The following is a 15,025-nucleotide window of genomic DNA, read 5'->3' as shown; positions in this document are numbered from 1 at the left end:
ATAAAGGGAGAGGTTTTCTTCTTTTGATTTGTTGAAAGTTTGTTTTTAAAAAGGTAATTAAGCATTCAATCCAGGAATATAAAAGTTTATTTCCTGGGGGAATGGAGGAAGAAAGGCTGAAATATGCTTATATTGGAAATTCAATAGCTATACATGGTATTTGATTTTTTAAAAAATCTCTTATAATATTGAATATTTGCATGGCTATAAAATTCAGATGTAATGTCATCAGTTACTGTTCACTTGAAAAGAGTTGTTAACTGCAGATGAGCTGTGGCTGATCTGACATGCACAGATCTTATTGGAACAAAGGGATTGGGTGCTCAGATAACATAGTTCACAAAGGTTGCTACTATTAGCAGAAAGGCTGAATAGCCAACCAGAATCAGAAGTAAATTAGTTGAAGAACAAATAATTTTTCTAATGAGAAAAAGACATCATCCTTAAAGTCAGATATTTTACCAAAAGGTATATCAAAAGGAATCCATAGGCTGCCTGAAGTGTAGGCTTTGCTTATGCCAAATACATAAACATATCTATGAGTCCAAATATTGAACAGTGTATAGACCAAATACTCAAGTGACTGAGGTCTATTTAATGCTTCCTATATCTGATTCATTTTCAAGATTTCATTGCATAAAGATTTTAGTTTTTTCATTTAGTTATTTATTGGTTCTAGAAAGAGCATGTTTCTCTTCTCAGAATACCTGTATTTATACCAGCAATCTAAGATTCAGAAAAAAAATCCCTACACTCATGTTGGCAGAATTGTGGGAAGACGAATTAAGAAAATTCGAAAAGGAATTATCTAATGACCTATGTAGATCCACATATTTATTCTCTTACTTATAGGATGAGAATAACCCTCTTGGTATCCTTGTTAGAAAACACTGATCTTTTTCTTACAATAAATCCAAGAAGTTTAGTTTAGAATGAAACACTCTTAATCTTCATCATCTTACCCTGAACACTGATTAGCTCCCTGGGCTTGTATTGCATTAAGTGAACCCCAAATCCCTACTCCACAGTCTACATTTGCCAAATCAGCTTTGATGTCTTTATTCCTGGTTCCTCTGAGTACGGGATTTCTTTCTATTTAATGCACTTTGATGCCTCCATCTCTTTGTTGATACTGTTCCCTCTGCCTAGAATGCCCTTCCCTAATATCTCTGTAGGGGAAGCCTATCTTGTATTTGCTGGCTAAAATAATGCTTTCCTTGGGAACCTCTCTTCTTCCACCAGACAGAATTATTTACTTCATCTTATGGCCCTTGGAACACACCTGTATTATAGCACATATGACACTGTCTCAATCATTTCTTGCCTAGATTAAGTCTAGACTCTGTTCTCAGATCAAAGGACCCTGTTTTATCTATGATTGTCTTCCTAACACCCACCACAGTTTCTAATACACATCAGGTACACAATCAGTATTGACCTCATGATTGAGTTAATCCTGTTCCTAAATACTTTGAGCAAAAGGTGATGTTGAAGAATGAAAATTGTAGATTATTCTTGGTTACACTTGATTTTCTTTTTGCTTTCCTAGTTTATTTGAACTGGTGAAGCTTGTTTTCTAAAAATGTTTGCTTTATCTAGACGTGAAACTGAGGGAAATCTACAATCTGAAAACAGAATTGGGACAATTAAATTTAGTTACTTTATATCAGTCAGGAATGAACAGAAGCAGATAAGCTCTAGGGTCAGCATATGCCTTGTTCAGCTTTCTTTAGAGGCATGGGGAGTAATAAAGCTTTCTGTTTTATCTTCTATGAAATAATATTGCAGAAATATCACCTCATTTTTGATGTCAGTGATGATTTCTTCTTACCTCCATGATGTCAAAAGGGAATTATTATTATTAGAATGACAGTTTACTAATGATGCTATAAAAAAAGGAGGAATAGTTGAAATCATTATAACCCAAACATCCAGCATATCCTTTCTTGTCTCAGTCTCACTGTTTGGTACTTTGATATCACTCTGTGATATCACAGCTGTGTAAAAATTATTCTAAGCAGGAAGTAAATCAAGAGCTGGTGTCTATGAAATTTCCACTAGCAGAGTACCATCCTTTCAAAGTTTTTAGAACTGGATGGCATGATTAGGAGGTGTGATTTATGTATGCAAAAGGGAAAATATTCTTTGGGGGACCAAAGTTCTCATGAGCTCTGTGATGGTTTGATGCTGTAAGTACCCAGAAAAATATGTTCTTAAAGTTAATTTATTCTGTGGGTGTGGACCAATTTTAAGTAGGATCTTTTGGTGTGTAGGATCTTAAGATATGACCCAACTCATTCAGGGTGGGTCTTAATCCTTTTACTGAAGTCCCTTATAAGAAAATGAAATTCAGACAAAAAGAGAAAGCCATGGATGCAAGACACTGGAAGCAGTGAGGACTGGAGGAGAAGGGAGAGACCAGCAGATGCTACCATGTGCCTCACCATGTGACAGAAAAGTCCAGGATCACTGGCATCTGGTGTTCAGGAAGAAGGTATCATCTTGACGATGCCTTGATTTGGACATATTCAGGGCCTCAGAAGTATAAGCTTGAAAGCTAATAAATTCCCATTACTAAAAGCTAACCCATTTTGTGGTTTCTGCTTTCAGCAGCCTAGCAAACTAAAACAAGCTCCCATGGCACACCACAACTGATGTTTTCCCAAGAGGGAGAATTACTGTGTTGGAAGGGAGATCAGAGGGCCTTTCTAGGCTTATCAGTCCGTCAGCCCTCCATGGACACTGACAGTGTGGTCTGTTGGCTTCTGGATTTCATTCCCTTTCAATCTATTTACTGGCTTGCTATCAATTCTTGTCTTCTTTTGGATTCTAATCCACCATGGCTGATCTACAGGACTCTCTGAGTACTTGGGAATCTCGAGGTCCTAGGCATGGCCACTTTTGTGTCCTAGAGATCAAATTCACAGAACTTAACATTCCTCCAGTTTGCCAAGATGCTTGGGATCTGGCCACTATGGGTCCCTGAGCAAATTGCATCACTCTCCAGAGTTTTCCAGTGAAAAGAAATAAAAGACATATTTCATAGAGAAGATGGTACTTGATAACAAAATAGCAGTTCCAGAATAAGAATATGTTACATTTCCATAATCTTTCTTTGAGGAGTTTGCCAAATATAATACTATTAATTCTACTCATCATTAAAGAGTATTTCTCCATGATTCAGTTGCTTGTAGGGCTATTCCAGGCAGCTTAAAAATTCTAGTGCCCATTAACTGGAAACTTACAGTCTTATCAGACACCAATATAGATGTTCACGAATAAACCATCTGCAAAAAAATTTACAGGGAAAAATAAATAAATTTAATAAGAAAATGATGCTGTGTATTGGCATAAAGGGAGGGGTGAGGACATATTGTGTTAAAGTGAGTAAGGAAAATAAATTTGCTATTACTCATGGAATAAGGCAATAGTGTCTTTCAAATCACCATTTTACTTTTTCCTCAATTCAGGAGCTAGATTGATTCCTCTGTGTGTTGGTGGTTTTAGTCCATCCATGCAAAAGTTCACTTATAGCCCTCCCTAACAATTACAAAATCCTCCCCAATCCATCCCCACTTCTGGCAGTGATTGGTTAATTTGATTTCCTGGACTATCTCAGGTTTTCAAACCAGCCTTGGCCACTAGGGGATACAGCAGCTCTTGGTGAATCCAGACTGCCTCTGCTGGAAATTCCAGGCAGGCTTTAAACTCCCAGGAGGCTAGAGTTTACTCTTGATTAGGCAGATTCTCTATTCCCTTCTACACAGAATGTCTTAAAGAGGATTTTGCCCTAAACTACAGAGTGGAGCTAAGAGGGATATAATTTCGACCATCAATGGCTATAAAGAAGATCGAAGGCAAGCTCTATTGTTTACTTTGATTTTAGCAAGGAAATGGAGGCTCAGAATAATCAATTGGCTTGTTCAAACTTGCAGAGCAAATAAGCTGGCAGTAGAATGAAATTATATGACACCACCCTCCCCCCACCAGGTGTGCTCCTATTAAGTCACTCTGTTCTTATGACTTTTACAGGAGTGATGGGTTTGAAGGACATTTGGCAAGGGGCTGTTGAGGACTGTTAAATATATTCAAAAGTACCAAGTAATAATCAAGTGACTCTTGATTGTGCTTCCAGAGCTCTAGCCACTAGAATTGGGTACAAGTGGGGTTCAAGCTAAATATATGTTGATTTTTTAAAAACCTGAATATGACAGCATAAAAATATGTTGTAGAATATTTCAACCCTTAGTGTAGCCTGTTTACAAAGAAAAAGGAAGAAAGCTTTAACTTATACAGGAATAGGGCCTGGAAACTAAATTATAACACTTACCTAATTCCATTGGTTGCATACTTTCAAATGTTCCTGCCAAAGGATGTCCAATATTTATAAATTCATTCATTTTTTAACAAGTGTTTCCTGAGTTTCCACTGTGTGCCTGGACCTGTTTTAGGGGCTACAGCTTACACTCTAGTGGGAGAGACAAACTATATCCAAATGAATGTATAAAAGAATGTCAGGCTATGTTAAGTGTGGTAGAAAAATAGGACAGCAGGATAAAGTGGGAGATGGGGTGCAGAGCATGTGCTTGTGTTATTTTAAGATGGGGTGGTAAACGAAGTGACAGAAACTTGAGTGACGGAAACCTCCCATGACCCATGGGAATTTCTGGGGGTCAACACACTCCTGGAAGAAAAAGAAGCAGGTATGATGGCCCTGTTGAAAGGCAGGTGCAAATACTGCTATCACAGGCAAATGATAATTTATATGGCTTGTTTCAGTGGAAAGTTGCCAGCTATGTTCCCAACATAGCAAATTATCGCCCACTGGTAGTTTAGATTAAAAAAAGAAAACACACACAGAGCCAAGGCAATGGCCCAAAGCCTCTCTTTTGAATTCTACTGCAGAGGGTTGAGGAATGATTACACAGATGATTTTTTCACTTAAAGAAGAGTTTTGCTACTCAAAGCACTTTGCAATGAGGCCATTCTTTTAGTCTGGCAGTACTGGTGGTTGGGGAGTGTTCATAGACTGGGAAAGATGTACTGAGTTCCTTGCCCCATGGCAGGTCAATATATGAGAAGATAAGAACTCCAGAATCCTGGCTCTTTTCTTCTACTTGGAATGAGTTGACAGAATCCTTGAATGTTGTATAGTTCCTCCAAGATGCAGCAGGTTTCAAGTCACAGTGGTAGTTTGCCTCCTCCAGAGGGTTCAGTTTTTGTGTATGTAGGAGCTTTGCAGGTCACAGGAGCCTGGAAGCTCCATTTATTCCACAGATCAACAACATCAAATTGGTCCTGCCCTTACTTCATTTCTTATGTTAAAGGGCTATATTAGTCTTGCCATGACACTAAATCAATTGCAAAGAAAACCATTTGGTATGTGCTTCTTTTGTTAAAGGGACCTAGGACATATTTTAGTCTTATTTTGTCCCTTATAATCAAACCAATATTCAGGATACATAGCAAGGAGAAATTTCCCAGAAATAAAGGCATTTCTATATTCAGAAGAAATCATCATTCTAGAGCTCATACAACTTCCAGGAGATAATCTGAAATATCGATGAATTATGATCTTCCATAATTATAGGTGCATTTGACTTCATATACAAAAAGGGTTGTTAATTTTTGCATCAACTATGTCATTTTCAGTGATTATCACTTTGATTATTCTTAGTTAACAAAGGCTCAGAAAACCAACTTGAAAAGATCTAGCATTTGTCAAAAATGGGATACTTTTAGCTTTCTTACCTGCTTTTACAAATCTGTATAATGGAAAATGAAGTACCTGTAAGTTAGCACCATACTTGAGTGCAGTTACTGACATACTTAGAATTTACAGACACTTCACAGAATGGCTAGTGATTATGCCTTTATTTGGTAAAATAGCTAGCTGATTAGTCCTGGCAGAAATGACATACCCCAAGCTGGAACTACTGTCATGCCTTGATAATGGGAAATAAATTCTTTAAGATCAGAAACAATGTCAGCTGTATTTAAAATGACACTGGAAACCATGTTGTAATGGACAATTGCACAGAGGTGAGCAAGGACTAAAATGAGATAATAGGATTTTAAAAATTTGATCTTACTGGTTCTCTCCTCTATTTGCATTTTTCATCGGGATAGCCTTGGCCTGTAAGTTCCACCCTGGAAATATTTTTTTCCCTTCAATTTATTCTGGGTGTGCAGGTTGACTGAAAGGCAATAAATGAGTAGACTTAGAAAGCCTGAATTGGTTGACAGAATTTTTGGTCTCTCTGAAAACTCATCTATTGATTTGACAAGACAGTTACATTTTGCGCAGCTTGGAATACTGTAGTCATCATTTCAAGATAATACAAAGCTGAAGCAAAGGCTTCAGGAGAAGCACTGATGTGTCTGGACACCTGGAATATCTCTGAATCTAAAACTGGAAGAAACACCCAGATGGCATCTAGCATGTCCGTGAACTTGTCAGGGAAGAAACAAGACTCGTAATTGTTGAGGTTAGTGTATGCTCTTTACAGATCTCCAGGGATGGACCACCAACACCTTGCCCTGTACAATTAGTGCAGAGTATACCTCCAATCTATACTTTTGGTACAGTTATAACTCATCACATACAGTTCGCTCCTTGGACAAAGAATGAACCAGCCTTCTTATAGCAACACTTGCTATATTCTTAGCAGTCTTTGAGAAATCATGGAGATGTGCCAGAAGAGAGGCCATACACAAATACTGTTCTAATTTTCAAAAAGGGAGAGCCCCAACATGTTAATCTCCAGAAAAACATTCTTGAAAGATGATTTAATAGGAAGAAAATGGTGATCACCAGAGGCCAACATGAAGGCAAGATAAGTAATGACAAAATAATTACGTTTAGTTTTCTGAAAGAAGTCTTCAGGGGAATCCTGTGGAAGTGTACATTTCGATTTTAGTAAGGTACTGCTATAGATTGACAATATCGTTGCAGGCAAGATGGAGAAATGTGAGCCAGATCATGGTATAGTCATTTGGGTCATAGCCAATCCAATGGTCACATCTAAAATACAGATATCAGCTAGCGGGATCTCAGTGGTATGCTATAGGGTTCTGTTCTGTCAACATGTTTCATTGGTGTCTCAGATTAAATTAAAAGCACACAATTCAATTCGACCAGCAATTACAGAGTGGTAGCTACCCGCAGGATACTGTGCTAGGTGCTGAGGAAACAAAGCAGAATAAGAAAATACCCAGTATGGAAAGGCAGCATAATATATTGGAAAGAAGAAGGCATTTAGATCTTCCGAATATCCGGATTCCTCTCTTTTACTATTTACTGTTGCTATGACCTTAGGCAAGTCAATTCACATCTCTGTGCCTCAGTTTTGTTTATCTTCATAATTGGGAAGGTAGAGATCATTACCTAAAAACTACTGCGATGTTCATATAAAATTGTATGAAAGCACTTCATAAAATAGGGACTTGATGCTTTGCTGAGCTTGTATTATCTCTCTTGATCCATTTAAATTCTTTGGGTTTCATACTACTAACAGTTTCATTTTACAGATGAAAAACTGAGATACAGGACAGCTTAAGTAAAATCTAAAACCTGCTATTTTTGCACAGAGGGGTAGGGATAATTTTATTTCGATGCATTAGGGGATTTGAAAAAAAAAAGTGATATTTGAGTGGTGTCATGTTGGTTGAGTAAGAATTTTCCAGGTGGAAGTGTGGCAGAAAGTCATTTTAGGAAAAGAAACTGCATGGTTTAAAGCATAGTTACAAAAATGTGAATATGCAAATATTTCAGGAAAGATAACTGGCCTGACCTGGCTAAAGCACCCAGTGATAAGTGTTCCAGAAAAGAATGAAGGAGATGGTGGTTGAAAATGTAGGCTGGGGCTAGATTATTGTATTTGTTGGCACTTGAACCATTGAGACTTAGGAGCAGAGAAATAAATGATCACTGGGGCTTTGGGAAAAAATTCTGGGGAGCAGGGTACAGGATAGAATGGAGAAGTAAAATCTCCCAGGAGGTAGTTCGGGAATCTCTCACAATACATCAGGAAAAAAGCACTAAACTGGAGGAATTTAAATGGAGAGAAGCAGGTAGATTCAGCCAACTCTGGCAGCCCATTAAGTGGAATATGAGCAAGAGGGAGTTGATATCTTAGTATCTGGAACTTCATTGAAGAATTAATCCAAGAATGAAAATTCTAATGATTGATATAGTAAGTAATACTCCCCTTCCAGTATGAAGTCATTTTGAGACTTAATATACACATTCAATCAAGAACAACTTTTAAATTTACCTAGCTGCAATTTTGATGTTAGAAATCCTTATGAATGCAACCTTGACATTCTAAGGGACTAGGGAGAAAAGGAGCATCATGCACAACTGAAAATAACTCTCTTACATATAGGCACAGTTTATTTTTAATATTAGGTATAATTTTTCTAAAAAATGTATTCTAAGAAATACTTTTTTTCCAAAAGATTTAGCCTTATCTGCAGGAGAGAATTAATTGAAAATCTTAGTTTTATGCTTTTGTAATAGAACTTCAATATGCATTAACACCAGATAGATAAATGGCAGGGAGAAATAAGGAGGAAGGAAAGGGCTATTGTGATATTGATGAAAAATGTTCTGGAAGACACACTAACTTGGTTTTTTAATAAGCGCTGAAGATGTCATCAGTTCTTAAAAATCACATTAAATAGCGTTTTGTAACTGAGATCAATGGACAAACTTTAGAGATTCAAGAACCCTCTGATACAAAATGAATTTATTTACGTTGGGAGAATCTCTATAGAGTTCATCAAATCCTCAAAGGGATCTATGACACCCAAAACATTACAAATCACAGTTAAAATTATGGAGATATCTTACTCCATAGAGTGGATACAACCATAAGAAGCTATGCAGAAGATTAATGTTTAAAAATGAATAAGTGCAGTTTCTAATTTAAAAGGCCCCTATGTTTGTGCTTAGAGAAGGCAAATAATTTTTTTTTTTTTGCTAATTGTCACTCTCTAATTTATTGTTTCTGTTATTTAATGTATAGTTATAGTAGTCTTAAAGCTGGAGTATAACAGCACTCCTAATAGACCAGTGAGCCAACCTATTATTTTCTCTGCTTATCCTTTATATCATAAGGAGACTGGATAGGAACTCAGAAATCTTTTATTTCACTGCTTAGCTACAAGCAAATTCACATTCAATTCAACCTAGATGGGGGACTGTTTATTTTTAAGAATCCTGAGTTCCTACACCCTCTCTTAGTAATTGGTATGTATGTATCATAGCAGGAACTCTCAGCATTTGAAAATTTTCACTTCTGTGAAGAGTTTGGAGACAGTCTCAGCATTATATAAACATGACAGAGATTTTTCTTTTTGTCTATGCTTTCCCAGTCCAGGCTGCTTTACTATGCCATTAGAGTTAGGACATCATAATGTGTATAGACAAATACCCAAAAAATGACAATGGTGCTGGTGGGCACTTAGGAGTAGATTAGAAAACTGAGAGTCCCACACCAAAGGAAACTATCCTCCAAAGACAAGGAGCTAAGGAAACAACCCAATTAGTCTTCCTTCTCTAATTTCCCTGATTACATATCTCCTTTTAACCCATGTGCTATACCTAGTAAGTTCCCCCAGACTTAGACCTAATCAAGAAGACAGAAATTGATGCAATGCAATTTAAATGAGAGCTGTGTTATGCTAAGATACATGGCCAACAATGAGACCTAAACAACAGGGGAGCCCCTGAGGCATAAAAAGTGTGTGGTCCAGATAAGGGGGCTACTGTGGATTTCAAAACAAATGAGGATAGTAAAAGCAGAATGTCAGCTAATAGTTGGGAAATTTCATTGGAGAGAAGGCAACATTCCTGAGGACTGGGGCATGGCAAACCAAGTAACAACAACTTATATTGAACTCTATACCTGAATTAGTAGACCCAGATTGACACTCCTTTATCTAGAATTCATGGGTATGGAGTTTCCGAATGGGTAGAACACTCCCTGAAAAGGAAGGCAAATCTCTATAAACTCCCCTTGAAGGCAATGGGATAACTAGTTAGTGCCTGTGGGATATGCTGAGCCACCAAAGGAAAGGTCTTCATCAGGCAAGATTTTTTATTTTTAATTCATTTCTCAGATATGCAGATCATGCTGAGCCCTAATTTATGCTTATTCTTTAAGCACAGTAGTAGAAGGGTAAAGCAGGCAAACCCAGGAGCTCAAAGGCCTGGATTCCATCCAGGCCCTTTAGTAGCTACTTAAAAGCTGTATTAATGGGTGCAAAGTACTTAAGCTATTTAGGTCTCAGTTTTACCACCTATAAAATGGGGATGATAATAGACTGTGTTGTGAGTTACAATAACAACACTAAAGAAAGGGTGGCAGATAAATGATGGAGAAAGTTGGAAAGGCCCCTGTGGTTGCTAAGATAGCAGAAAAAATGGAGAGAAAAAATAGTGACCAGCATTGAGCAAGGCTTAATATCTTGGCTCTTTAAGAGAAAGGAAGGAAGCATACAATGGTAATAAACTGCCATTTATTGGGAATATTGAGAGTACACAGAAATTATCATCACTGTTTCTTTCTATTTGTGTTTATTGTGTGGTGATGGGGTGATTACCAGTTTTATTGGAATGTTTTACAAGCTGCTAGATTTACTTACTGAGAATGAACAGATAAGTAGGGATGTTATTCAGCTGTGCTATGTCATGAGTTCTCATCAGCTCTGCCACTGACTTTCACACAAGGTTAATTAACGAGGGGAGTTCACTGAGGAGGAGAAAAGGAAGAGCTGGATCTGATAAAGGATTCGTCTTATTGGGCAAATGGTGAATGAATCAGTTCTGGTTCTGGAGAGGGGAGTAAGACATTGGGTGGAGACTTTCACTGTATCTTGAGAAAGACTTACTGACAGGGTATGTCAGAGAAGTGTGTCAATTTTAACATTATATGATTTGATGGAATCTGGAACAGGTTCTAAATCTTTTCCAATCCAGGATGTTCAATGTTGCACTTTTAAATCTTTTATTTCTCAAGGGCCTCTTTTCTTAGCAGAGTGTCTTTAATCCTAAACCCATGGAGCTTCAGAAATTCTCTTCTTCCAGATGTTCACACAATGTGATGGTTAAGTTCATGTGTCAACTTAGCCAGTTTATGGTGCCCAGTTGTTTGGTCAAGCAAGCACTGACCTGATTGTTACTGTGAGGATATTTTGTGGACTTAAATCATCAGTAAGTTGATTGCATCTACAATCAACTGAGGAGATTGCCTTCAACAATGAGAGAAGTCTTATCCAATCAGTTGAAGGCTTTAAAAGGAGATGTGGTGATTTCAGCAGACAGAAACGAGAATTTCCCTCTTTACTATCAGACAGCCAGCTTCTCCTGGGGAATACATTGGAAACCTTCATCCAAGTTCCTGGCTTGCAGCTTGCCCTACAGAATTTGGACTTGTGCATCCCCACACTCTTGTGACACAATTCTTATAAAAATCTCATAATATTTACAGATATCTCTGGTCAGTTCTGTTTCCCTGGAGAACCCTGACTAATATACACAGCATCGCCTTCTCATTCACCAGCCACAGATAAAATGTCATCTCCTCAGGGAGGCCTTCTCTGACTCCCTCTCTAAAGTGGTCCCCTGTCCCCACCAGCTACCCCTTCTCACATTAGCCCCCTTCACTATCTGCAGAGTAGCATAGCCTAGTGGTGAAGCACGTGGGTGTGGAGCCAGATGCTGCGAGTTCAAACCCAGCTCTTTAATGTGTGATGTTGGGCATGCTAATTAACCTCTCTAGGCCTTAGTTTCTTCATCTTTAAAATGGAAATAATACAAGCACTTCCCTAGGATTGTTGTGAGGATTAGTACATGTACACTGTATCATACCCAGCATATTGTAGTGCTCATCAATGTTAGCTATTGTTATCTTAGCCTTTATCATTCTTTGAAATCACTTCTTTAATAATTTACTTGTTAGTGCTCCCCAACCAGAATGTAAGTACCATGAAAGCCAGGACTTTTTATTGTTCAGTGCTGGGTTCCCAGGATCTGTAAGAGAGCCCTGACACATAGTGGGAGCTCAATAAATATTTGTTGAATGAATGTGCCTTCCTTATTTAGAAAGTTCACTTGTCCAATTTCAGGTCACGCAGCAAAAAACATCTTCCCTGAGGTGCCTGAATGGCAAAAAAATAAAGAACCCAGGCCATTTGGACTCTTGCCAAGACTGAAACAATAACCATTGCTCCATTTTATATTTTTGCCCATATATCCCACTATCCAAAATTTTGCAGAAAAAAACTTTCCTAGCTCTACTGTGTGTATGAAAATAGAGTTTTTCAAAATATTAAATTATATAATGATATTGAATTATACCAAATATTGCTTTTTCAGACAACATCTCATCTTTTCCACCCTGCTTCCCTCTTTGGGATAGGCACACTAAAACTCAGCAGCGGTGAAAAATGAATGCTGAGAGACAAAAAATAGTTGAAAGGAAGCCCCGAGCCTCCTAAAAGTTGGAATGTAAAGAAAACATCTTTCTAGCATTAAAATAACAGTGATCATGACACCTCTGTTTCGCTTACAAAAGTCCGAACTTGCTAATGCTGCAGTTGACAACTGATAAATGTATAGTGTTAGCGAGACAAGAAAGCACAAAATGGTCTTAAGGACAGTCTGTTTCCTTTCCTCCAATCCACTCCTTTGTAACAAGACTCAACAAGGTAAAGCTGCTGCAGGGGAAGCCTCCCAGGTGCCGTTCCTTTGCCTTGCACCTGCTAAAGGTTAAGGCTGCTCCACGTGTGCCTTGCCTTTTAGACTGTAGGACAGCTCAGCTAAAGGTTGCGCTTGCAAGGGCCTGCTTGCCCACCTCCTTTCTTCTTTTTCTGAAGAATTAATATCAAAGCAGGTACCTGATTCTGATTTGTATACAGCTGGTTGTCTCCTGATGACTTATGTAAGGTTTTTGATGATAACAAATGTTAAACCCTGACAATGCTATGGTACCCCCCAAAGAAAAGAGCTATCAGAAGTTCTAAACTCTAAAATTGGGAAAGGTCATGATGGCTACCTCCAAGGTACATTCTCTTTCTGTTTGCCTTCCCACATATAATAAATATTGTTTGAGAGATTGGTGTGTTGTAAAATTGATAAGATTCAGATTGCTGAAGGCGTTTCATAAACTTCATAGGTTTTAATTTATGCTGCTATAGTAACTGAAACATCAGAATTTCCCGAGATTAGAAGGCTTTATATCCTTAACTTTAAAATGATAATGTAGATTATCCCTTCAGACTAGGTCTTGGCTGTTGTGGAGAACATATACTTTATCTTGAATATTTACGTGTGCTAAGGTGCGACTGAATGTTCAATAACTGTAATTTCAGAATTAAGGTATCTGACATCCAACCTGATTTTCTTATCTATGTGTATGAATCTTGGTGGCCAAGGTGTTATTAAAATGGACAGTCTTTCTCTAAAGAGAAAGGGGGATGATGTAGGACGGGCAGGTGGGAGAAGTGAAACTCTTATAAATAGCAATTTGAGAACAATAATCTTAAGGATTGATATGAATTTTGTTCACTGTCTTCATCAAAATGAATTTCCAGCATATGGTGAAGAACTTAGAGTGTTATTAAGAAATGTTTTAAGGAAAGACACTATATTGGTGCATTTAGTGTACCAACAATATCTGAAATAAGAAAGAGAGGTGTAATAAGCCCCCTGACTTGAGACAGGAGGATAATTAAGAACTGTGTAGGCTGCTCAAGATCACATCTGTTAATTATATGGCTCCAAAGCAGCTGAAAAATTCAGTGGCAAATTACCCAGGATTGACCCAAGATAGAAATGCTTCCCCTCCCGGAGTGCCATTTACCTTATATCCTGATGATTTGATGTGCACACCGCGTTTGGTCAGAGTAGATTTCATTCGGATGAAAAAGGAGCGCTCAAGGGTGTTGTCAGTGGTTAGCAGACTGGGGCTCGTTGACTCCACTGAGGAATACAAAAATACATACACACATGATTTAGATCCGTACACAGCTCCTCACAGCTACTGCTCAGGTGCAATCCTTGAGTTCACTAAAAATAAATGACTGATAGGTGCTTAGAGCGTAGTAATCAATTTACCTCATTTAGAAAATGTTTGCTTTGCAGAAAATAAAAAGAAAAATTAAAGTATCCAAAGTAACTCAGTTCCAGTTTCCAGTAGGAGCTTTTCAGGCCTTTTAACTCCAAGCAGCTCCCTAAGTGGGGCCAAAGAGTCAGTAAGTAATTGTGGCACAATTTGAGGTTTGGCCTGTGCACATGGTGAGAACAGTCATGAAAAGGAAGGATCTGCAGATCTATGGAATCAACAAATTGAGGCAGAGACAATTCAGATGAAGGGTAAGGAGGCTGTTCTTTGTTCTCTCTGCAGATCCCTTCTTGCACCATTCCCCTACTCAGCACATCAACTTCACATTTGTGGTCTGGGACTTTTCTTGTATCAGTCTTGTCTAAATATGACTATATTTTCCTGTGTTTATGGTGTTTCGATTCTGGGGTGATGGAACCAGTGACAAGTGTCCCTTTCTTATGTGTCTCTCTTTAGGTTTCTTTTTTTGTTTGTTTGTTTTTGTTTTAGAGAGCATGGATCTGATGTCATTTTAAATGTACACCATTCACTTGCTGGTCATCAACAAAGTCATCAACATTGGATAGTCGTATCCTAGGCAGTGTTGTTGCCCTTCGAGTTGGTTTTATTCATTGTGGGGCATAAGAAGAGTTAAGTCTTCTCAACTGACTAGGGATACAGGGATGAGAATGGGAAGTACCTACAGAAAAAAAACTACTCAGCACATCAACTTTACATTCTTGTAACCAATGGCAGCTCACCCCTACCTCTGTCCCCTGGAATATGCTGGAATATGAAACAGTCTCTTTTTTTCTTTTCCCCCACTTCTCTTCTTTCTGATATCAGAAAACAATATTGTTTCTTCTTTTAAGCAAGATAGTTACTTTCCTTTTATATGTTTTTAGACAAAGTACAAT

The 15,025-nt window shown here is 38.0% G+C and overlaps 1 protein-coding gene across 14 annotated transcripts in view; it reads right to left on the bottom strand.

Annotated features, from left to right (window-relative positions):
- NPAS3 (neuronal PAS domain protein 3) overlaps positions 1–15,025 on the bottom strand; it is an 891,787-nt gene that overhangs the window by 54,377 nt on the left and 822,385 nt on the right. For all 14 annotated transcript variants that reach the window (XM_037834779.1, XM_037834781.1, XM_037834780.1 and 11 more), the window contains one exon: positions 13,869–13,987. In XM_037834779.1, the coding sequence (XP_037690707.1) occupies positions 13,869–13,987 (119 nt within the window). The remainder of the gene's footprint in view (positions 1–13,868; positions 13,988–15,025) is intronic.

The sequence above is a fragment of the Choloepus didactylus genome, chromosome 4, assembly GCF_015220235.1.
Source record: "Choloepus didactylus isolate mChoDid1 chromosome 4, mChoDid1.pri, whole genome shotgun sequence".
Classification (NCBI taxonomy): domain Eukaryota; kingdom Metazoa; phylum Chordata; class Mammalia; order Pilosa; family Megalonychidae; genus Choloepus; species Choloepus didactylus.
This window is presented reverse-complemented; position numbering and strand designations above follow the sequence as displayed.